At 35.1% G+C, this 24,401-nt stretch overlaps 1 protein-coding gene across 3 annotated transcripts in view; it reads right to left on the bottom strand.

Annotated features, from left to right (window-relative positions):
* Nucleotides 1-3,480: 3,480 nt before the first annotated feature.
* Pik3c2a (phosphatidylinositol-4-phosphate 3-kinase catalytic subunit type 2 alpha) overlaps nt 3,481-24,401 on the bottom strand; it is a 121,093-nt gene continuing 100,172 nt past the window's right edge. For all 3 annotated transcript variants that reach the window (XM_046438120.2, XM_046438122.2, XM_046438121.2), the window contains 11 exons: nt 21,614-21,750; nt 18,608-18,777; nt 17,771-17,927; nt 16,942-17,051; nt 14,292-14,499; nt 12,800-12,924; nt 10,801-10,918; nt 10,640-10,712; nt 10,224-10,333; nt 10,011-10,136; nt 3,481-6,568 (listed from right to left, as the gene is read on the bottom strand). In XM_046438120.2, coding sequence (XP_046294076.1) covers nt 6,386-6,568; nt 10,011-10,136; nt 10,224-10,333; nt 10,640-10,712; nt 10,801-10,918; nt 12,800-12,924; nt 14,292-14,499; nt 16,942-17,051; nt 17,771-17,927; nt 18,608-18,777; nt 21,614-21,750 — 1,517 coding nt within the window. In that variant the 3' untranslated portion in view covers nt 3,481-6,385. The remainder of the gene's footprint in view (nt 6,569-10,010; nt 10,137-10,223; nt 10,334-10,639; nt 10,713-10,800; nt 10,919-12,799; nt 12,925-14,291; nt 14,500-16,941; nt 17,052-17,770; nt 17,928-18,607; nt 18,778-21,613; nt 21,751-24,401) is intronic.

The following is a 24,401-nucleotide window of genomic DNA, read 5'->3' as shown; positions in this document are numbered from 1 at the left end:
TTGTGTTGTGTCCATCTACACCTAAATAATAAATATTAAAAAAAAAAAGTGGGGAGGAAAAGGAGGAAGGGAGAGAGGAAGGAAGAGGGAAAAAAGAGAGGTTGGGGGAATATGGCAAGAAGTTACAACCACATGGAAGAGCGGCTCAGGAGGCTGAGGCAGGAGAATCACAAATTTGAGGCCAGCTTCAACATTTTAGGCTCTAAGCAATTTAGTGAGACCCTGTCTCAAAATAAAAAATAAAAAGAGCTGGGGATGTAACTCAGTGGTGTAAGTGCCCTTGGGTTCAATCCTTGGTACAAAAAAAAAAAAAAAAAAAAAAAAAAGACATGGAAGAGAATGGTAAGGTCTATCATACATTTATCAGAGTTCTAAAAACAAAGGAGAATTAAAAAAAAACATTTAAAAATTTCAGTGATAGATGATACTACCAAATACACAGAATTGAGGAAAATTACTGATCCACAGATTTAAGTATCCCAAATAAAATAAAAATGTTTCTACTTCTAGGCACATGTTTAGTTAATATAGATCAAACAGGGTTAGTGCTAATAATTGTTGAAGCTGTGTGATGAATTGATTCATGGAGTTTATTATACTCTTGTCTACTTTTGTATATATTTAAAGTGTATATAATAAATTCACCCCAAGGTCAATGAACCATGGCCTCATGCTGAGATTCCAGGATGAAGGTACAGGAGTAGAATTCACATTTTTCAATTCTGTAGATATATCTAGAATGTGACTGTTTACTTGGCTACTTAATATTTTAAATAAATTACCAAAGGCCAGTGACTCTAGGTATACATTTCTGGTAACCTGCTATTGGGTTCCCTATTAGTTAGTCTCTCCAAGAATCCTGTTTCTATTCTTCACAATTGAATATATCCTATTCTTTTCATTCTTGCTTTCCATTGTCCTGTGAATTTCATTCTTCATATTTGTGTGACCAGAACCTGGAAAGAAGTTGGCAGTGAGCTGCTACAGTCTATTGCAACACTGGAGGGAAGAGCCCACATTAAGAACTGCAACTTGCCACTCAATGGTAGTGGAGGAGAATTGGGCTTTGCTAGCTGTGACCCTAAGGGCTGACCCTGGTAGGCATTCCCTGCTGTGATTAGCTGCTAACACTAAAACACCCTTATTTGCAGAGGCCTGACACACAGATTCCACCTGCCAACAGAAGTGGAGAATTGAGTTTTGTCTCAAACTCTGGTTTCATTATTTGACACCTAATGTGGAGCACTCTTCAGAAGGATGGGTAATACTCTCTGGCACAAGTTCTCCTTTGAGGTGCATTTTGATAAAGGAAATAAGAATGGGATATCATAAAGGTAAAGGGAACACCAGTAATGTAAAAAGAGGAGATTGAAAGCCAGAGTTGAGGGATGAATAAGGGAAGAAGAATAAATTCTTTAAAAATTATGCTATGTGCATATATAAATATACCACAGGGAATTTCACCTTTATGCATAAATAAAAAGAACCAATCAAATATAAATAAATAGATGAGCATAAGGAAGTCTAGTAGAGGAAACAGAACAGGGGAGTAGAGGGAGGATGGGAGGGAAAAGTGGGGTTAGAAGAGGGATCATGAACTGAAATTTAATTCCATGTATGAGTTTATCAGCATGAACCAACTACTATATATAACAATAAAGCTCTAATTAAAAAATAAATAAGATACATTTTGAACCACTGGGATTCCTTTGACCCTCATACCCTGAAGAAGCAGCACCTGATATATTTTTACGTACCCAAGGTTGGCCTGAATACCAGTTGGAGGATGGGGAAAAATGGCTCCCTGAGCAGTAAAGGTAAATGGGATTGATTCATAGATTAATCATTCTCAATTTAAGCCTTTCAGCTCAGAAAAAGACCCTGACAATCAACACATCCAGAGAGGAAAACACCAACCAATGTTCCTGTGAACCATTAAAGGATGAAAATTTCTGTGCAAAAGGACCTGAGGGCCACCTGCATTTGCAGATAAGTAATGATAAAGAAATTCTAAACCAGGTGTTTAGAATGGCATATGCCTGAAAGCTCAGCAACTTGGGAGGCTGAGGCAGGAGGATTACAAGTTCAAAGCCAGTCTCAGCAACTTAGCAAGACCCTTTCTCAAAATAAAAAGGGCTTGAGATGTGACTCAGTGGTCAAGTGCCCCTGGGCTCAATCCCTGGTACCAAAACAAAAACAACAAAGGACATTCTGATTAGCCCATATCTTTGCAATTCTTCTCATAATGTTGCTTTGGTGTATGTCAAAATATATACTTCCTAAAGGGTGGGATGGCTTTTCCCACACCGCTATAATATTACTTTATATTATATGAACATGGACTCTTCCCTTCTTAGCTCCTCTGTTATGATACTTAATGTTTGGCCTACGTTTACTGATTCTTCTTGTAAAATTTATTTCTTCTCACCTAGAGTCTATCCAACTACACATTATATAAATGGAATCCTAGAAGAAAAATCCAATCTAGGGCAGTGGTGGGAGTGCAATAGCCATATTTCTGTAGAAGGACACTGTGTCCCTTTTCAGCCTAAGGTGGTATCATCCTTTTTCCCTAACAGTAGTTAGGGTCACTTCTTTAGAGCAAGGTATGAAGCCATCCAGGAGGAGCTGCAGAGAGGAGGCTTGAGTGGGCTGGAGCACAGGCCATGACTAGGCAGAGCCCACCATGCCAGTGTGGATCTGAGGTACAGCAAGCCAGGGCTGAGGCAAACCAGGGATCACCAACCTGTTACACTGTGGCAGCTTGGACCCTTTCTGGTCCATATGCCCACTCCACACAGCACCACAGCGGGAACCTCCAAGCATCCATGATCCTACCACCTCAACTTCCCACTTCCTGACCAAGGTCTAGAAAACAAAAGTGGGGCAGACACCTGAATGGAAGTTCAGATTCAAAAGTCACTGAGTAGGGGCTGGGGATGTGGCTCAAGCGGTAGCACGCTCGCCTGGCATGTGTGCGGCCCGGGTTCGATCCTCAGCACCACATACAAACAAAGATGTTGTGTCTGCCGAGAACTAAAAAATAAATATTAAAGCTCAAAAAAAAAAAAAAAAAGTCACTGAGTAGCATTACTGCTTTTGCAAACTCTGATTGGCATTAAGACCAATAGTGTTGACCTAAATCCTAGACTAGCACTTTCAGACCACTATTGAGTCCCCTCTTGGCTCTGCAAGAGTTGTTTCTATTCTTCACACTTGAATAAATCTTACTCCTTTTATTCTTCGATGGGGACAACGCTGAGAAGCATTTCACATCTAAGAAATGGTAATGAGGGCTATAGCAAAGTGTAGCAATCAGAGCTTCAAAGAATCACACACAAAAGTCAGACTCTATTTTCCAGGAAAATGATAGGCCCATTCTAAAATTCCAAGATTACTGAACTAGATGAGAAGCAAAAAATACCAACAGTGAGCTCAAAAGTTTGAAATCAAAATGATATCAATAAGAAACAGCAGCAGTTTCCTTATTCCAGAAATATTTTAATATAATCATAGTACAGTTATGAAGTCACATTCAATATATTCAATTGAATATATTCAAAGTATTAATAAAAATATTATACATCTTTCTTCACTATCCTAATATAATTAAAGTATTTGGTTCTTATAGATGAGATTAGTTAAATTTATTCATATTTGCACTGCTAGTGAAACAGCATGTAAGTAAATCTATGGATTATAATAGTGGGGCTTCAATCCTTTTTGACCCTAAGTTTATCAAAAGTGTTTCTTTTTTAAATGACACAAACTTGAATTCTAGAAAGAACAGTTAAACAATTTAAGGCAAGATTTTGAAACTTTTATACAACCTGAATTTGAAAAAAGGAATACTTTATCAAAGATCATACATGCCTTAACATTTAAGTATTTATAGATTCATATAAGGCAGTAATGAAAACTTCAGTGCCGGTTCTACACTGGGTTCCTCAGCAGAGAAAATAATAGGTTCTTGGGATGAACTATAATCTTCAGATCCCAAAATGCAAGAAGAAAGATTTCTTCTGGTACAAGACTTACATGCAGCAGAATTATTTTTACTCAATAAATTACAAAATATTGTCATTATGCAAATTAGTGTCTTTGCCAGTTTGTTTAGACTTTTGTTTTTCAGATTTACTTTAAGTTAAAAAAAACATTTAAAAATTTCAACTAATTTAGAATTGATGATAGTAGTAGTGCAAAGAGACTCCCCTCCTTTTTCTTTCTTTTCTTGTTTTTTGTTTGATTTTGTTTTTTGGTATGGGCTGAAGCTTAGCATTTCACAAAGAAATAACTTATATTAAAATATAGGTGTTTTCATGACCAAAGAAGGCACAAAATGAGTTAAATTAAGAGAAAATATGACCATCATCCTGAACGCTTTAACTGTACAATATTAATCATAATATACACTTTTAGATATGAATTCAGATTTCTTGTAATTGAAAAGTGACATCATATTTTCTAGTTCTATTTGTGCTTAAAAGACACTGCTGTGACAGAGTGCAAAAAAAGCAGTCCATATTAAGTCCAATAAACAATACCTTTTGACAAGATATTAGTATTTTTTTTAACAGTACTAATTGACAACTCATGGAATGGAATTAGGTCTCAAAAGCTTAAGTGAAAATTTCTAGTGCTACACTACATTTACAAAACTACTTACACACTTCAAGGAAATGTTAACTGTATGTGGAAAAAGCAAACAGTGGTGCTTTGATCTGCATTTTAATTAACTTAGTAAATATACAACACATTTTAACATTTTTAAAAAGACATAGAAAATCATACTCGTGAGTTTTCCAACAAATTATTTTTGTGGGGAGGGTGGGATGCTGGGGATCAAACCCAGGGCCTTGTGCGTGCTAGGCAAGCACTTTTCCACTAAGCTACAAACAGATCATTAGTGTTAGGCACCCAAAATTTCAAGTTTGTTATTTTAAAATGTTTATTTCTGCTCTGTAGGTATCATTTATATTAAACACTTGCATACTTTATAAAAATTCTGTTCTGGACAACTGAATTAGAGATTGTCTTTTCTCTCTTTGATACTCTTTACTGAATATTTTGTCAGTTTTCTCAGAAGGACCAGATTGCGACATCTCTGTTACCATTTTAAAAGTATCTGTATTTCCATTCTAACCATTAAAGTTATTACACATACGTATTTATCTAAACAAAATTATGTCTGAAGGTGAATAGTAAAAAAATGAGTGTTATACTTAATGGTTATAGCGTAATAATTTCATTTCTGTCCCTTATGATTCTGAATCTCATTGTATGATGGAAAATAATTCTTATATGTGAACATACAATGTTTACAAATGTCAATTTATAAGATGAACTCTCATAAAGATGTTTGGACCCTACAATCTTTGTCTAGTTCCTTTCTGTAAAGAGTCTATCCTTCTCACGGAGTTCTAACGCAAACAGGAATGGGCACAGGAGTGGACGATTTTCACTTGCTTAATGACAAAGTAAATATATATGGAAGTGAAATTATCCAGGTTCAATTTACACCCCAAGGAGTTAAGTGTAGGATTATAATGGAATGATAGAATTTATTATACAAGTATATCAACGAATCTTATTCAGTACTGGGCAATAAAAACTTAAATGGATTAACAGTTAAAATAAGTAACACAACAGAAGCAAAGAAAATTATGTTTTTTTTGGGAAAAACATCAGTAAATGTACATAATGTTTTGTCCTTAATAAACTAAAAGTGTTGGGAAATTACTTGTTATTTATCAAGTCAGGAAAAAAATCAGAAATTAAGTGCCAGTGATGCATATAAAGTTAAGGCACCATTATTTACAACTTCAGCAATTGGCACTTATTCTGAAAAAGGTTTTAACAAATGAATAAAAAACTTCTATTTTCTATAAACTACTTAGTAGTTCTTAACATAGTTATCTATTATTTGTGCTTTGCTTTTCAGCCCTAAGAATAGCAGCTGCATTTTACGGTAACATTCTGCATCTTTTCATTACTTTGGTGTTTGTGAAATTAAACAGTGGTAAAAGCTGTAAAAGGTGCATAACAGAAAAACAAATGTACTATGTCCATATAGGAAACAATGCAAAATAGATGGCTGAACTGATATAGTACTACTTCAAAAGTCTTTTTCAGGACTTATCAAGGTTAGGATTTGTAACATTTTAAATGACTTTAAAACAGTAATGGCTTCCTGAAATTTTTTATAAAATTTAGTTACCTGACTATTGGTCCAACTGATGTGTTAAAATACAGTAAGTATATTTAACCTTATAATTTTTGCACAAGTATAAAAATACTATACAAAGTTCACAAATCTTCATGCATTCATGTATACACACACACATTTATAACTCTTCTTGCTTCCAAATCTGAGAAATTCACTAGATTACAAGTAAGTTGCTGCAGTCAGCTGATACCATTTAACTGTTTCTTTGCTCAAGTTGAAATCTTTCAAAGGCAGAGTTATTCCACCCAAGAAAAAATTCTCCCGCAGAGATTCTGCACTGAGTACACTCAGTTGAAGTTCTCTTTGTCTTAGGGTTTCTTTGCTATATCCATTGTACACAAGCTACAGCAAAGGATAAAAAGAAAAAGTAAAATTACATATTAACATTTTTGATTTCTTGGAATACTTTCAGCAAAATGTGAATAATGAATGACATCATAATAATATGGTTTGCCTCAATATTTCAGAAGCACATTTTCTATTTCAGGAGTCTTGGGTTGCATTATTATTCCTGTGAATGTTTGATATAAGAGATGTTTAAAGCAGGACCAATCCCACTGGTTGTCTAAAAAATAAAAACTCGAAACATGTTTTTTTCTGAGATGGAGGTGTTGGGGAAGGGAAGAGATATTACATGGCAGTTACCTTAAGATGATCTAATACATGGGAAAAGAGGAAAAAAGGAAGAAACTTGGGAGGGATAGCATAATTAACAATTATTTTACAAAAACAGAGGGAAATTTTTTTGCTATGGGTAGTAATGCAGTTGAACATAGGGCCTTGGGCATGCTAGGCAAGTGCTCTACCCAGCCCTTTATCTTTTGCCTTATTAAACACTATTAGGAAAAGTACTACTTATTAAACTGCTAAGGCTTACCTTGAACTGCCTCAGCCTCTTGAGTAGCTGGGATTACAGGCATGTACCATTGTGACTGGCTAGAATTTTCTTTTTGTTATCTTTTTTCTGTAGAATCTATGTACCATGAAGTTATAATTTTTCATAATTCAATATGAATTTCTCATAATTAAATATGAACTTTTAGTAAAACTGTAGTTTACAGCAAACCTAGAGTTCTGCGAAGCTAATCCTATATCAAATTCTCATCACAACATTTAGAATTTTAATTTTTCCATAAAGCCTCACCATACACTCAAGAAACATCTCTTTAATCATAATTCTTATTGATTGGCTAAAACAACTTAAAAAAAACCTGTCCACATTTCATTTTCTTTTTTTTTAGAGAGAGAGAGAGAGAGAGAGAGAGAGAGAGAGAGAGAGAGAGAATTTTTTAATATTTATTTTTCTTTGTTTTCGGTGGACATAACATCTTTGTATGTGGTGCTGAGGATTGAACCCGGGCCGCGCGCATGCCAGGCAAGCGTGCTACCGCTTGAGCCACATCCCCAGCCCCCACATTTAATTTTCTTGACAGTATAACACTAACTAGGAAAAGTACTACTTTTCTGAGAATAATACCAATAGGTCTTTGCCAAGGATTGAATATGTTTTTAAAGAGAAAGCATCTTCTTAGGTTTTAATTTATAACCATGATGAAATTCAGATTTCCTTCCTCTAGCTAGCCAGACACTTCTGTACAGAAGTAACATTAAGGTATAAAAATAATGTGATTTATACAAAAGAAGTGGTTAAATAAAAGGGCAAGGTAGAGGGACTTCAGCAGATCTAAGAGGTTAGTGAACTTATTAGTTGACCACAAGTATCTCATCTAAGTCACAGTTATGCTCCATACTGTTAGCTGATGATTTTCTTACTGCTTTCTTTTCCTTCTTTTGGTACCAGTGATTGAACTTAGGGGCACTTAACCACTGAGCCACATCCCCAACCCTTTTTATGTTTTATTTTAGGACGGGGTCTCTCTAAGTTGTTTAGGGTCTTGCTAAGTTGCTGAGGCTGGCTTTGAACTCGAGATCCTCCTATCTCAGTCTCCTGAGTTGCTGGGTTTACAGGAATGCTGCACTGTGACCGGCCTACAGCTTTTGATTTTGAGCACTCTATATTAAGAGGGTTACCGAGAGAGATTCAAACACATTCTAAGGGGCTGGGAACATAGTTCAGTGATAGAGTATGTGCTTGTTAGTATACTGGTTCAATCTCTAGCACCAAATTAAATGAGATTCAAAGGAGAATTATTTTAAAACTATAACCTATCAGATGAAGGAGAGAATACTGAAAATGTTTTACTAAGAGGAGCATTTGAACTACAATTATCTGAAGGGCTGCCATGAAGAAGGAAGAAAGGAGTAGTTTTCTGTGGTTCCAAGAGGTATAACTAAGATTCCACAGGTGACTATACGGCATCAAGACTTCAGCTCAGGGCTGGGGATGTGGCTCAAGCGGTAGCGCGCTCGCCTGGCATACACGGGGCACTGGGTTCGATCCTTAGCACCACATACAAATAAAATAAATAAATAAATAAAGATGTTGTGTCCACCGAAAACTAAAAAATAAATATTATTAAAAAAAAAAAAAAGACTTCAGCTCAGTATAAAAAGTAATCTAAGGGGTTAAGAATGTGGCTCTATGGGCTTGGATTGTGGTTCAGCGACAGAGCATTCACCTAGCATGTGTGAGGCCCTGGGTTCGATCCTCAGCATCACATAAAAATAAATAAAATAAAGATATTGTGTCCAACTACAGCTAAAAAATAAATACATATTTTTTAATATTTACTTATTTATTTTTTAGTTTTCGGCGGACACAACATCTTTGTTTGTATGTGGTACCGAGGATCAAAACCGGGCCACACGCATGCCAGGCAAGCGCGCTACCGCTTGAGCCACATCCCCAGCCCTTAAAAAATAAATATTTTTTTAAAAAAAGAATGTGGCCTTATGGTACACTGAGTACTTAGCATGCATGAGTCCTTTGGTTCAATCCTAGTACCACAAAACAAATCTTAAAGTTGGTAGTTGCCCAGGACAAACTAGATAACTGAGAAGTATTTAAACACAAAAGCAATGAAGAACTACTGCTTGAGAATATTGTAGAGGAGGTTCATGCACTGGAAGGGAAATTGAATCATGGACTCTCAACATCTTTTCTTTTCTTAGCAGTGTTAGGGAATTGAAACCCAGGGCCTCACACATGCTAGGGAAGCCCTCTACCACTGAACCTCAGCCCCAACCCTCTGTTTTTTTAAAAGCTAAGGTTCTGTGATAAGGACTCTATCAGACTTGACTTTGTTAAATACCACTGGACTGTTATTAATTTGTTTGGGGCAATAAACAGTTCAGCAACTAATACCTAATATTTTAAAGTTGTTGATTGGGGCTGGGGATGTGGCTCAAGCGGTAGCGCGCTCGCCTGGCATGTGTGCGGCCCGGGTTCGATCCTCAGCATCACATACAAAGATGTTATGTCCGCCGAAAACTAAAAAATAAATATTAAAAATTCTCTCTTTCTCTCTTTAAAAATAAAATAAAGTTGTTGATAAACCTTTATTTATTTATATGCGGTGCTGAGAATCGAACCCAGTACTTCACACATGCCAGGCAAGTGTGCTACTGCTGAGTCATAGCCCCAGCCCCCTAAAATCTTTTTTTTTTTTTTAAATTTTTAGTTGTTGATGGACCTTTATTTTATTCATTTATTTACATGTGGTGCTGAGAATTGAACCCCGTACCTCACACGTGCTAGCCAAGCACTCTACCACTGAGCCACAACCCCAGCCCAATACCTAAAATCTTTACATTTAAAATATCTTAAAATTTAAATCTCAAAAACAACAAATCTAGGAAATTTTTAGAAATGATTTTAACCTACCATTTCATTGAACGTTGGATTCCTAGTTTTTCGTGAAATTTTGGTTTTACGTTTGGATGTCTTGTGGGTATCTGGAAGTAGGTATGTTTTGACATATGGATTTGGATCAGCCCCATCTTCAGTAACCTATAAAGAAAAGCAGTCCCTTAACAGTAATGCTTTCTACTAAGGCATCAATTTCTTCTATAACCATCATTATTTGTGATCACTCACAAGATCTTTGATGTGCATCACCATGATGAACAGAGTGCCATTTCGGTAAGAGACAGATAACTTCACTGCTCCTCCTATTTGGCCTGGAGTAGGACTGAAGGGACCTGCACCTGAAAATACAAATATTTTTCTCCTTATTTTATCCTGCTTGCAGTGGTTTAAGCTTCAACAAAACAATTTTGCTTTACTTCCAGAACCTCTGCATGTGGGTTGGGGAGACATACAGTGAAGGAAAGTAAAGAACCTGGTAGGTCACTGTTTGGAAAGTTAACTTTATCCAGAAGTAGACTGGCTTAAAAAGAATACTCTCTTCCCATTCTCATGGACCAGCAGACCACCTGTCACTCTACCACATTCACTGAGAAGTTAGATTTGCAGGCCATGAATTACCAACAAAGAGAAAAAAGTAATCTCACCTGCAGACCTAGCTATTCCTTCAGCTTTCTCATCACGAATTAAAGGGTGGAAAAAAGTACAAACAAGATCACACTAAGATTGAAGAGAAAAAAGATTAATTAGTTTTATGGGGCACAAAGGATATATTATTATGTTATCACTTATTACATAGGAAGCTTACCTCTGCTACATCTGTGGAAGCACTCATCAAATTCTGTAAATAACTGTTCAACTCAACTTTCCTCTTGGCTGCTACATCTTTTATGTGTGTTCTTCCTAGAACCATCCTATTAGGAAAGCTATAAAATAAAATAAAATAAAATGTGGAATTTGCCAGGTGTAATTGGCACATGCCTGTAATTCCAGCAGCTCAAGAGGTGGAAGATCCAAAGATCAAAGCCAGCTTCAGCAATTTAGCAAGGCGCTAAGCAACTCAGTGAGGCCCTGTTTCTAAATAAAATACAAATTAGGGCTGGGGAAGTGGCTCAATGGTTGAATGCCCGAGTTCAATCCCCAGTACAAAAAAACAAAAGTGGAATTAAAATTATTTGATCTGGGGGCTGGGGATGTGGTTCAAGTGGTAGCACACTTGCCTAGAATGCATGAGGCACTGGGTTCAATTTTCAGCACCACATAAAAATAAATAAAGATATTGTGTTCACCTAAAACTAAAAAATAATATTAAAAATATTTGATCTGGAAATATTTATAGAATCAAGTACAATGCTTCCTTACAAATATGCTTTTTTACATACTTCTTTTTCTACCCCCCCGCCCTGCCCTATGGGGACTATACCCAAGGGCACTTTATCACTGAATTATATCCTCAGCTTTTAAAATTTTATTTTAATTTTATTTTTTGGGGTACCAGAGATTGAACTCAGGGGCACTCAACCACTGGGCCATATCCCTAGCCCTATTTTGTATTTTATTTAGAGATAAGATCTCACTGAGTTGCTTAGTACCTCACTTTTGCTGAGGCTGGCTTTGAACCTGAGATCCTTCTGCCTCAGCCTCTTGAGCTGGTAGGATACATGAGTGTCACTGTTCCTGGCTTAAATTTTATTTTTGAGACAGGGTCTCACTAAGTTGCTGAGGCTATCCTCAAACTTGAAATTCTCCTGCCTCAGCCTTGCAAATTGCTGGGATTACAGATGTGCAATATCATGCCCTGCTACTTTTTTACATACTTCAGGATAAAAGTGGATTCTTAAACAGTTATATAGTATTTTTTTCTGTAATTTATCTTCAAAGTACAAGAGATAAAACAATTCAATTAGCCATTTTCATTTTCTACTATTTCTTCTCAACTTTAATCATTCACAAATATTTATCAAATCTGATCTCTGAAAGAATCATTACTTAATCAACCACAGCCATTGTAAGCATCAATAGAATCCCCAAATAATGACAGGGCCTAAATCAGGTACTGAAAGGATAATCTCTTTGGTGGCAGTAGAAAGAAAAGACTACATATGGAAATTAATACTAATACCACTTTGCCTCTTTGTTACTTTTGAAATTTAGTCTGAAAAGAATTTGAACAACTTGACACAAGAAATCTGTTCATTAAGCCACCGTAAAACTGGGTTTCCAAAGGGTATCAGATACAAAACTAAGCCCTAAGATTGTGATTAACAGTTTTAGTGATATCTTTTTTAGTTTGTTAGTTATCAGAGGAGCTCAGTATGGCTCATGATTATCTCTGTAGTGATTCAGCAAGAGACTTTTTAAAATCAATATTACAAATTATCTTCTGTTGCTTTCTATTGTAGAAACAACAAAGTCAAAAGCTTCAACTAAAATTAGGAGTTTGGAAAATTCCACATTTTAAGATCTTGATTAGGGTTGGGGATACAGCTCAGTTGGTAGAGTGCTTGCCTCACATGCACAAGGCCCTGGGTTCAATCCCCAGCACCACAAATAAATAAATCAAATAATGGTATTGTGTGTATCTATTAAAAAAAAAAATCTTGATTACATAGACCTTTTTTCTCATTCAACAAAAACTTACAGCTCCTTGTCTATGTCAAGTTCTGTATTAGGCTCTCGTGATACAAAAGAAAATAAGCCAGATATTGTCTATAGTATCTAAGTGCTAACATAAAGCTTTTAGCTACATTTGAGAAAAAATTGTTTCCTACAAAAAAGAATTAATTTGTACAAGAATGGGAACATACCCAGGTAACTTCCAAAGTGGAAAAATAATACTGAGCTTATTGTGAAGTTCCTGAAACTCGTCAAACGTCCGGAATACAAATGATGGTTCAAGCTGTCCTTCTCTCAAAATTCGGACTACATAAATCTGAGAAGAAATCACACAACAAATAGATTAAATTTATAAGAAACTTCCTTTCCTGACAGAAAAAGAAATTCATAGTCCAAGTGCTTTTATTGGTAAAATATGCCAACAACAAGAAATAGCAAATATGTCATTGTATTTATAGTACATAAACTGCATTCTAAGAGTGATAATATCAGGGCATGGCAGTGCTAGCCTATAATCCCAAGTACTTGGGAGGCTGAGGAAGGAGGATTGAGAAGTTCAAGGCCAATCTGGGTAACTTATGGAAACCCTATGGTAGAGTGCCCTTGGTATCAATTCCCAGTACTAGGGGGGAAAAAACTGGTGACCATAACCATTGTGAGGTATATAAGTAAGAACTTGAAAGTAAAAGCCATTTTATCTACAGGATTAAATGTAATAAATTTACTTTCCAAATCTATAAAGTTAGTGCATTTCCAGTAAAAAATGGTAAAAAGTAAGTTAATTTAAGAAAGCAAATAGGAAAAAGGAAAATAAAACAACTATGGGGTGGGTGATGAACATTTAAACTATTATGTTATATAGTACCTTAAAGAGTATAATACCAGTACAGAGAAGTAGATATATCCATAGAAATCAGAAATAAATTTAGGGATAAGCATTTATATAAACTAGAATTAAAGGTGCCATGATAAATCATAAGGAAAAAAGTACTACTCAATAAGATGGTTAAAATAATGAATTTCTAAAACCTACCAATTCATCAAAAAATTTAAAAACTGAGTGCTGAGAGATAAAAACATTAACACAAGAGGTGGGTGTGTTAAGTCAGTGGTAGTGATTACATGGGCACAAAGCATTGGATCTAACCTTCAGCACCACAAAAATGAGTAAATGAATACATAAATAAATTTAGCACAAGGGTGAAAACTCTACAGATGATAATGTATATTATATCATGTATAATATATCACATATATTATATTCTCAAGTGGGTAAAAATTTCTATTTTTATTTAAAAACAAATTGTGTAGCTGTGTGTGCTATAATACTTTATTAGAGGGTAGAATGGGAACTTAAAACTTTTTGATTTGATTTATATTGCTTAAAATGTTATAATTAGCAAAATTTACCTCTGAAAAAAATGAAGGAATGAGAAAGCAGAATAGCATTACTCTTTTAGCCCTCATAATTTTAAAGCACCTTTAACAAGAAATAAATGTCAAAATACCAATAAATACCATATAAATACCACAAAAAATTAGGGATGCTTCAGATACATTTATTTTTGGACCACCCATGGATGATATGAGCATGAACAGAACAAATCCACGGAATTCTAGCAGAAGGGCATATGAAGGACAACAATAATGCATGCACAATCGTCTACCTAAAACCAAACTTACATAGTGTTTATCGGGGTTGTATTTCTTATGATATGTGAAAACAGAGACTTCCTTGATTCGACCATCTTGTCTAAAAGAGTATGTTTTGGGTGAAAATGAAAGGATGGGCTCATCATTAGAAGGAAGACCAGAAAAACGTAGCTGAGCAAGATTGTGAATGAAGAAATTAAACTTTGTGGCAATGCTTCCCAAACTTGATTCAATCAGCCTGCAAAATAATCAGAAAATGCGTTAACAGCAAATCTCCATGGAAACATATGCTAAATTCTTTCAACATAATATCATATGAAAACACTTTCATTTCTTTTTTAAAAATATTTTTTAGTTGTAGATGGACACAATAACTTTATTTTATTTGTTGATTTATGTTTTTATGTAGTGCTGAGGATCAAACCAATGCCTCACGCATGTGAAGCAAGCACTCTACCCCCCAGCTACAGCCCCAGCCGCCATTTTCATTTCTTTTAAAATATTAAGCCAATTCTCACTCTGCCAAGGATTCCCTCTGTTCTTTAGGCCAAAGACCTGTTAAAATATATCTCATCCCAACAAAAAAATTTTTACCACCAGAAAGAAATGACGCTTTTTGGGGGAGGGATTGAACTCAAGAGCACTTGACTACTGGAGCCACATCCCCAGTCCCATTTTGTATTTTATTTAGAGACAGGATCTCACTGAGTTGCTTAGCACCTTGCTAAGTTGCTGTGGCTAGCTCTGAACTCTCAATCCTCCTGCCTCAGTCTCCCAAGCAGCTGGCCTTACAGATGTGAGCCACCACACAAAGCTTATTTTTCTGAGCCCTATGAGGTGCTAGACTAATTAAAGAGCTATTAGGAATAGATGATAACAGATAATTCTAAAAAGATGACTTTGCTATTTTAGTATAAAAATCCAAATTTAAAAAATTATGTCAAATAATAGAATGTAGAATTTGGTGCCAGATTCTTTTGGATAATCACAATTTCACTCATTTAGGAAAAAAAGATAAAATGGAGAGTTTGGCAGAGATAATTTGGAAAGTAGGCCTGGATAAAACATTTCAGATAAGTAGACAAGATTCAGAAACTGGGTTAAGGAACCAGAGAACAAGAGATTCAGAGAAGCATGAGAACTTCCAACACAGGTTTTTGCCTTGCTGTGGACTTGAATGTTTGTGTTCCCTAAAATTCCTATATCGAAACCCCAACCTCACCGTGAATATATTTGGAAATGGGGCCTTTAAGGAGGTAATTAAATTTAAATAAGGTCATTAGGGTGAAGACTTGATCCAACAGCTGTGTCCTTATAGGAAAAGATGAGAGAGAAAGAGAGAGACACACAGACATACAGATACACACCCACAAACTATGTAAGGACAAAGCAAGAAAGTGTCATCTTCAATCTACAAAGGGAATCCTCATCATAAACCTAGTCAGCTGGCTTCTTGATCTTGAACTCTGAGAGATAATAATAATGACAATTTTGTTATAGAAATCCAAATAGACAAATGCATGCCTGTTTTGTAGTCTTGCCTAGGGGAGCTAATGAATTTCTTTCAAAATATAAAACAAAGCCAGTCAATACCTAAATTGTCAGGATTTGTTCAGAAGGCTATACAATAGTCAGCTCACTTCAATTCAGTTTGGCCCAGATTGCTAAGACTAGGGAAGCCAGGGTAATGTTACAGAACTCTTCTCCACCAAGAGGAAGAAAGCAAGAAAAAAAAAGAGGGAAAAGAATGTGAGCTCAGCCAGGAATGACTGCACATAATTATAATCCCAGTGACTTGGGAGACTAAGACAGGAGGATTGAAAGTTTGAGGCCAGCCTAGATACTGTGTCTGGGCATGGAATGTAGCTCAGAGGTAGAATGCTCCTGAGTTCAATTCTCAGGAATTGGAGAAAGGGGGAGCACAGAACATGACCTCATGTGTCCTTTCCCGGTATGGTTTTATGATGATGTGGCAGCAGTACCCAGTGACCAACCAATGCCCCACGGGCATATGTGTTTCAAGTACTATGTCACACAGTAATAGTTTACTAAGGGCATTGTCCCAGAGTTTGCTGTTTTAAGCACTTATGGTATCTGTGAGAACTGTTAAGGTAGAATCCTGAAAAACAGATTAGCACAGAAATCAGTTCAGAAAGAAACCTGAAAGAGGTACTTGGTCCTGTAGGAAACATGCATCTTAGAACTAGTTCACAAATAGAATTTTATAACTGGGTCCATACATTAAATAACTTTGAGATCATCTTTTGAGATAAATTATTTTTAAAAGACTATTGCAAATCATTCACATTACTTCAGTAAGTAAACTTCTTTTTTTTTTTTTTTGCTTGCAATGCTGAGGATTACTCAGGGCCTCATATGGTAGGCCTGTGTTCTATCACTAAGCTACCTCCCCAGCTTAAATAAACTTTGACACCTATTATCTGCTAAATACTATGAATCATAATTTTTCCCTCTAAATCATATTTTTGGTAAATAGTATTTGTTTAAATTAGGTAAAGATAATATTTAATTTAAAGGTAAATTAAAAAGGTAAAGGGCTTGCTAGCATGTGTGAGGCCCTGGGTTCAATTCCTCAGCAATGCAAAACAAACAAAGAAAGGTGAAACAAATCAAAGCCAAATTACATGTGTCTTCAACAATATACTTAAATATACCATACCTAGTGAAAAAAATTGTAGCTTCTGCATCTGTGGTTTGGGGTTGAAGAGCATCTCTAACATATTTCAAGTCCTGAACACTTGTAAGTTCTGGTAACCCTGAAGGAATCATCTGTAGGAGAACAAAAAAAAGTTATGTGAGTTAAATTTTTTTTCTGCTGATCAAGTATTTAGAAATAAAGCAAACAAAAATAATCACAGTTTTGAGAAATCTGTTATTGTTTAGGGGACCTAAGTGATTCTCTTACAAATGAGAAAAATCTAAGCAAAGGAAGTCAAATGACTTGATGAATCACAAAGCATGTTTATGAATAAAAGTTATGAAATCCAGACCTCTTTTTGTTTAGGCCTCAGATTCTACTACCACATCAATTTTAGTCAAGATAATCATAGCATAGGTTATTTTTTTTTCATCTTTTACTTAAGTATAATACATATCCACAAAAGTACAGAAATTCTAAAAGTACATACAGCTTAATGAATGTTCACAGTCTGAACACACCCCAGGTCAAGACACAAAATATTCACCAGGCTTCCAGATGTTCCTCATAGGCTTTATTAACTTCTTCTCCTCATTCTCTGGGTCACTACTCAGTTGACTTATCTCTTACATTTTACATAAATGGAGCCAAAAAGGATATACTCTAATATTTTTTAAATGTTTGCTTATTTGACATAGCTATAATTTTATAATATTTCAGTTAATATTAAAGCTGACATTTGTGACTATAGTAAACTTTATTCCAAAATCACAAAATATCCTTTTTTAGGGATTATAATACAAATGCACTTATAGAAAATTAATTAAATGCTTTTAAAGAACAGAGTTACCAGTGAAAGTAGGTTAAGAAAGAGGTTTGTTTGCTTTCTTATCAAGTTGTAGGCCTGACAGCAAAGGTCCACAAATAATTGGAAGCGAATGGTTGGCTTTTCACCCCCGTTAATGACATATGCCATATCAGACGTAAGCACAAAAGGAGCTCGATCCCTGTTTAAAATGAAAGAACACACAGAATATTATTATTATTCTTTAAATTTTTTATTTGTTTTAATTAGTTACACATGACAGTTCAGTGACCTTGACATATCATACATTTGAATGAGATGGGATATAATTTCTCAACACCCAGAATATTATTTACAGTAGATATGTAAGTAGTGCTATTGCTGTTGCATGATTATTAAACTAAGTCATCTGAACTATAGCAATTTCCAAGTAGGAAAGGCATCAGGAAGTTTTGAATTTCTATAATTCTTGAATATTCACATTTTCAGAAAAGCCTAGATATAATATAATATTTTCATTACTTAGACAGAAGTTATGTGAAATTTTATCCAAGATGATATTTATATATTTACATACCTAAAGAGAGATCGAACAGTATGTACAAACATACAGAAAGAAGTTATGAAAATGAACTACTTCTAACAGCACCACAACTATATATAATAAAATACACAATAATTCATTTCAACAAAGTTTACATAACACTCACAATTGCCTATTATGTGGTAAAGTTATCTCTCAGGGACTTTTCATCCTTAATTAGGCTCAAAAAGAGCCACAAAGCAAAGCATAGGAAAGGGCAAGGTTTGAGCCATTAATTTGTGACACAAGACATGTGTCTTTTCTTTAGTAAAAGTAATATTAACAATAGAATATTATACCTTTTGAAGCTACCAAACATCTGTGCATGGCCCAAAAACTTCCCAAAGTCAATGTGGAACATATGTCCTGTACTTCGAAGCATTATATTATCATTGTGTCGATCACAGATGCCTAAAACATAGGTAGCTACACAGCATCCAGCACAAGAATAAATAAAATTTTCAGAAGCCTATAATAAAGACAAAAAATTATATTAAGAAAAAATTATTTTTATTTGATTTATATGTGTGTGTATACACACACACACAATTATTTTTTAGTTGTTGAGGGACCTTTATTTATTTATTAATTTATATGTGGTGCTGAGAATCAAATCCAGTGCCTTACACATGCTAGGCAAGAGCTCTACTGCTGAGCCACGACCTAGCCCCGAAAAAATTATTGTTATAGGAGACAATGTTTACAAAGATTAAAGTAGTTCATCGCTCTTTAAAAACACAATCATTCTAGGCATGGCATCTGCCTGTAATCCCAGTGACTAGGGAGGCTGAGGCAGGAGGATCACAAGTTCAAGGCTGGCCTTAACAATTTAGAGAGACCCTAACTTAAAAAATAAAAAGGGTTGGGGAAGTAGCTCAATGGTCAAGTGCCCCTGGTCAATCCCCAGTACAAAAAACAAATAAACAACAACAAAAAAGCTGTAATCTACTTTCTCAGCTTGTATAGGTTATGATAATAAAAACCAGCCTTTTCATATTTCAAAAACAAAGCCACTCTAGCTTTTTTCTTCTACAAGGTAGAGATCTTGCTATTCTCTACCGTGAATAGCTTTGAAATACCATGTTTGTGGAACCCTGCTCCACATACCCTTGTGCTCCTTACCACAAGAAGCATTACTGGGACAAAAATTAATCTAAGTACAAGAGTTTTATTTTCTCTAGTTGTAGGAAAGACTTGTGAAACAAAGTCAGCTCAGGGGCTGGGACTCTAGTTCAGTGGTAAAGGACTTAACCTAGCAAGCCTGAGGCCCTGGGTTAGATCCCCAACATCAATAGGGGTAGGGGAAAGAAAGGCAGTTTATACCTTGAAACATTCAATAATAACAATTACTGTATTTTGTGACTTCCTAATGTGTCATCAGAAAATTTCTTGAAGGTAGACACCTTATTTCACTTCAGTTCTGCATGTCCTAGGGACTATTAAAATTACTAATATCATACAGATACAGCAAGATACATATAATGAATATTTTTACATTTTATTCTCAAAATACTGTATTTCTGAGGGCTCAGTCATATGGCTATACTTGTCCATGTGGTTAAATTTTATTCTATAATCCTCCAGAATCATTAACAAAGATGATGATGTGATAACAGCAGGAGTCTAGCACAAACCAAGTGCACAAACCTTTCTCTGTATACATTAGCCTATTTAAAATCTCACAACAAACCAATAACTCAGGTATTACTATTACTGTCATTTTACAGATGAGAAAAACCGAGAGAGGTTAAGTCATCTACCCGAGATTACATAATTGGTTAGAACCAGGATTTAAATCCAATGTATCTCCATTATGCTATATTCCTTTTAACATATTAAATCACATAAAAATGCACAAAAGTTACTTAAGATATGCTACTTGACAATTATTTTGTTTCAAACAACTTACCAAGAATCACAAAAGAGATAACATTACTATGAACAAGCACTGACCTCTGCTGTACTGCTTCCTCCAGACCACAAAGAAAAGGGAATAATCTTACAGTTTAAATGACCCACAAAAGAAAAAATTATCTGCTTTACCTACATAAGTCAACAGATGGTACTTTCGTATCCAAAAGTGATACAATAGCCAGGGCATGGTGGTACATGCCTGAAATACGAGCAACTTGGGAAGCTGAGGCAGGAGGATCTATAAAAGTTTGAGGCCAGCCTCAGCAATTTAGTGAGAACCTCGGTATCTTAGCCACACCCAGTCTCAAGATAAAAAATTAAAAAGGAGACGTAGTTAACTGGTAAAGGACCCCTGGGTTCGATCCCTAGTACCACAAAAAGAGGAAAGAAAGGAGAGGAAAAAAAAAAAAAAGATGTGACAGAATAATGGTATATAAACTAAGCAGCTAAATGACATTAAAACTGGGATCTTCTATCACTATGCAAGAGTTCATGGGTCATTAATTTTTTAATTTGCTTTAATTAGTTATATCCATGGGTCTTTCTTAAGCCAAGTTTAGGATCATGACTGGCTTATATCCTAAGAGATTACTCTTTTTTTTAGCAATTTTTAAAATATTTATTTTTTTGTTTTAGGTGGACACAATATCTTTATTTATTTTTATGTGGTGCTGAGGATCAAACCCAGTGCCTCACACATGCCAGGGCAGCGCACTACCACTTGAGCCACATCCCCAGCCCCGAGATTGCTCTTTTTGATATGTAATTCAAATTAATACTAATACAAAAAAAAAGATACTCCCAATAATACAATTTTCTCTGTTGTGTGTTCTCTCATGCTCTTCCTCTCTTTATATACACATGCAATACACTCATTTAATTTTCACAATAACCTTATGATACTATCATTTTTACAGCCATAGTATATACAATAATACCATAATATAAACTAAAATAGTTTACAGGAGAGTACACTGAGGCACAAAGAAGTTGCCTAAGGCCCTGTAGCTGATGAGTAACTTAGGGCCTGCATTTAAGCCCAGAGGCTAGTCCATAATATATGCTCACAAGTACAAACCATTTAGCTGTTCTTACTCATTTCTACAACTTCTTCCAAGGTCTTAGGAAAGCATAACATTCTGAGTTATAAAAATACTGCTGGTGTGCTGACCTTTAAGTACAAGTTTATAATATTTTGAAGGTAATTTAGCTTAAATTCACTTATATTCCTGCCATTAAATTCCATCAGTTTTATATTCTTTTCTATACCTAAGACATTGTTTTCTTGACTTAGAATAAACAGTTACTCTCCAGAATTGTACAATGAACTCAAAATCTTTGTAATACATTTTTGACAAAGTTATTAAGAAATAAAGAGACATGCTAATCACCTTTTCATATTCTTCTTCAGAGGGATTGTATTTCCTCAGCCATTCTGCAAGTGGTTTATCCTTAAAGGATCCAGTCACACCATATTCCACTTGGATTTTTCTGAGGGTATCTGAAGCAGGAACTAGTTCTACCATGCCTTTAACAATAAAATATTAAACTATGTGAAAACATCTCCCAAAATTAAGCCTTTTAAAAATTTACAGCTAAAAAAAAAAAAAAAATTCAGCTTTCACTGGGCATCATAGTGGTGCACACCTGTAATCCCAGTGACTCATGAGGCTGAGACAGAAAGATGACAAGTTCAAGGCAACACAGTGACTTTGACTCAAAAAAAAGGCTGGGGATGTAGCTCAGCAGTAAAGTGTCCCTGGGTTTAGTCATCAGTACCAAAAGGAAAAAAAAAAAACAAAACCAGAAAATTACAGTTTGCAATCTTGGACAGAAGGCACCAACTAGCAACTATCAGTTTCAAAGAAAATCAAGTCTGGCAGGGTATGCTAAAAAAAGTAAACAATCATAATTGTTTTGTATTTCCAAAGTACCCAACATGTGAAAGTTGATTTTTTACTATATGAGACTCTATAGTCTATACTCATGTGATAATAATTTTGATTACAAACTAGATGATAATAACTTCACTGGTAAAGTTACTTACAGATACATAATGTTCCATTTCAGCATGAAAAACTCTCTCATTGTGTATTTGGGAAGATAAAAGTATTTCAGAGAATATTAGGCCCTTTCAATGGGATGAACAGATTAAGACCATCCTTGTTATATACTTAAGTCTCAAATATGTGTTTTGTCTTCCCAACGAAAATGTTGCTGGCTTGGCAAACTGTTTTACCTTATCTCTGCAATTCCCTTAAAACAAGTTATCAAATAAATAAATTATGGCATATCTATACAATGGACTATAGTGAGGTGGGTCTCTATGTCCTTAAGTAGGACAGTCATTAAAATAATGCTTTAAAAATAAAATCCAGATGGAGAACTGTAATGCTTAAAAAGAAAAACTGTTGGAACATATATAAAATAGTTCTTGAAGACTATGTAAATGGTAATACCTTGTGAGCACGATGCCTAGAATTAAGAATAGAGAGGTATGGAAGAAAACCAACATTTACTTTTACATAATTTACAAATTACATAATTTATATATTTTTAAATGAAGGATATATATTTGTGTTAAAAATAAATGACTGGAGTTGGATGTGTGGCACAGGCTTGTAATCCCAGCAGCTTGGGAGGCTGAGGCAGAAGGATTGTGAGATCAAAGTCAGCCTCAGCAAAAGCAAGGTGCTAAGCAACTGAGTGAGACCCTGTTTCTAAATAAAATACAAAATAGGGCTGGGGATGTGGTTCAGTGGTTGAGTGCCCCCGACTTCAATCCCTGGTAGCCCTCCCCCACCAAAAAAGATCTGGAAACAAAGATCTGCTTCAGATAAAGAGAGTGGAGGAAACCCAACTTGACCAAAGCCTCCAAGGACACCATGAAAGAAAGTATGCAAGGCCAAGTTCTAATTCTAGGGGTCTGATTATATTTTGGTTGTATCATCTAGTTTACAGTTCATAGTGACAACATTTTTCAATGAGTGCCCCCAATTTTAATTCTATGTCTAATGATTATGTACAAAACAGTGAATCAATGTGTGTAAAATATACAAAGTACTAGATACATTCCCTGATCAGAGAGAACATATCATCAATCCAATGGGGAAGATATAAAACATGCAGAAAGTAAAACTAATATAAAAGTTAATAAAAATTAATATAAAAAACTAACATAAAATTAATGTCTGGTGACTATAGAATAAAACTGGCTCAATTTAGATAAAAGAGACAGTGGTATAGGCTGAATTGCTTGTGAAAAGCTTCACAGAGGATGTGTGTTGTGATTTCTTTTTCTTTCTTTTTTTTTTTAAGTTGTCAATGGATTTTAATTTTATTTATTTATATGTGGTGTTAAGAATTGAATCTAGTGCCTCACAAATGCTAGGCAAGCACTCCACCACTGAGCCACAACCCCAACCCATGATTTCTTCATTGAGAAATAAGGATACAAGTTGGGTGCAGTATCACACTCTTGTAATCCCAGCAACTTGCGTCACTGAAACAGGAGGACTCCAAGTTCTAGACCAGACTCAGCAAATTAGTGAGACATTGTCCCAGAAATAAAAAGGGTTGGGGTTCAGCTTAATAGCAGAGCACCCCTAGGTTCAATTCCCAAAAATACAAAGAAAAAAAAAAAAGGATACAGTGAAATAATACAAGTAGAAAGCTTATCACAGGATAAGACACTTAAGAATTTCAAAATGAGAATGAGGAAGTCCAGCTATAGAAACAAAATATGGTAACAACAAAAAAACTTAATCTAATTGAGACGATAAGCTTGTACTGAGAAGTCTTTATTTGATAATATTTTATCAAATATTTTATGTGTTTTGTCTTCCCAACGAAAATGTTGCTGGCTTGGCAAACTGTTTTACCTTATCTCTGCAATTCCCTTAAAACAAGTTATCAAATAAATAAAGATCTTTGTGAAGATCTGTATCCTGACTGTATCAATGCCAATATCCTGTGATATGTGCAAAAGACTTAATAGATTACATACTATAAAAATTAATTAATTATATGAAAATTAATCAACAAGAATTCTTTTTTTAAATTTAATTTTTATTGATTTTTAGCAAAAATTCTTTTTCTTTTCTTTTCTTTTTTTTTTGGTGGTGGTGCTGGGATTGAACCCAGGGCCTTATGCATGCAAGGCAAGCACTCTACCAACTA

This window comes from Marmota monax, unplaced genomic scaffold (assembly GCF_021218885.2).
Source record: "Marmota monax isolate L192 unplaced genomic scaffold, Marmota_monax_Labrador192_F-V1.1 WCK01_AAM20220418_F8-fsc00061, whole genome shotgun sequence".
In the NCBI taxonomy this organism is placed as follows: Eukaryota; Metazoa; Chordata; class Mammalia; order Rodentia; family Sciuridae; genus Marmota; species Marmota monax.
The sequence above is the reverse complement of the archived record's forward strand: the minus strand, read 5'-3'. Positions and strand labels throughout refer to the sequence as shown.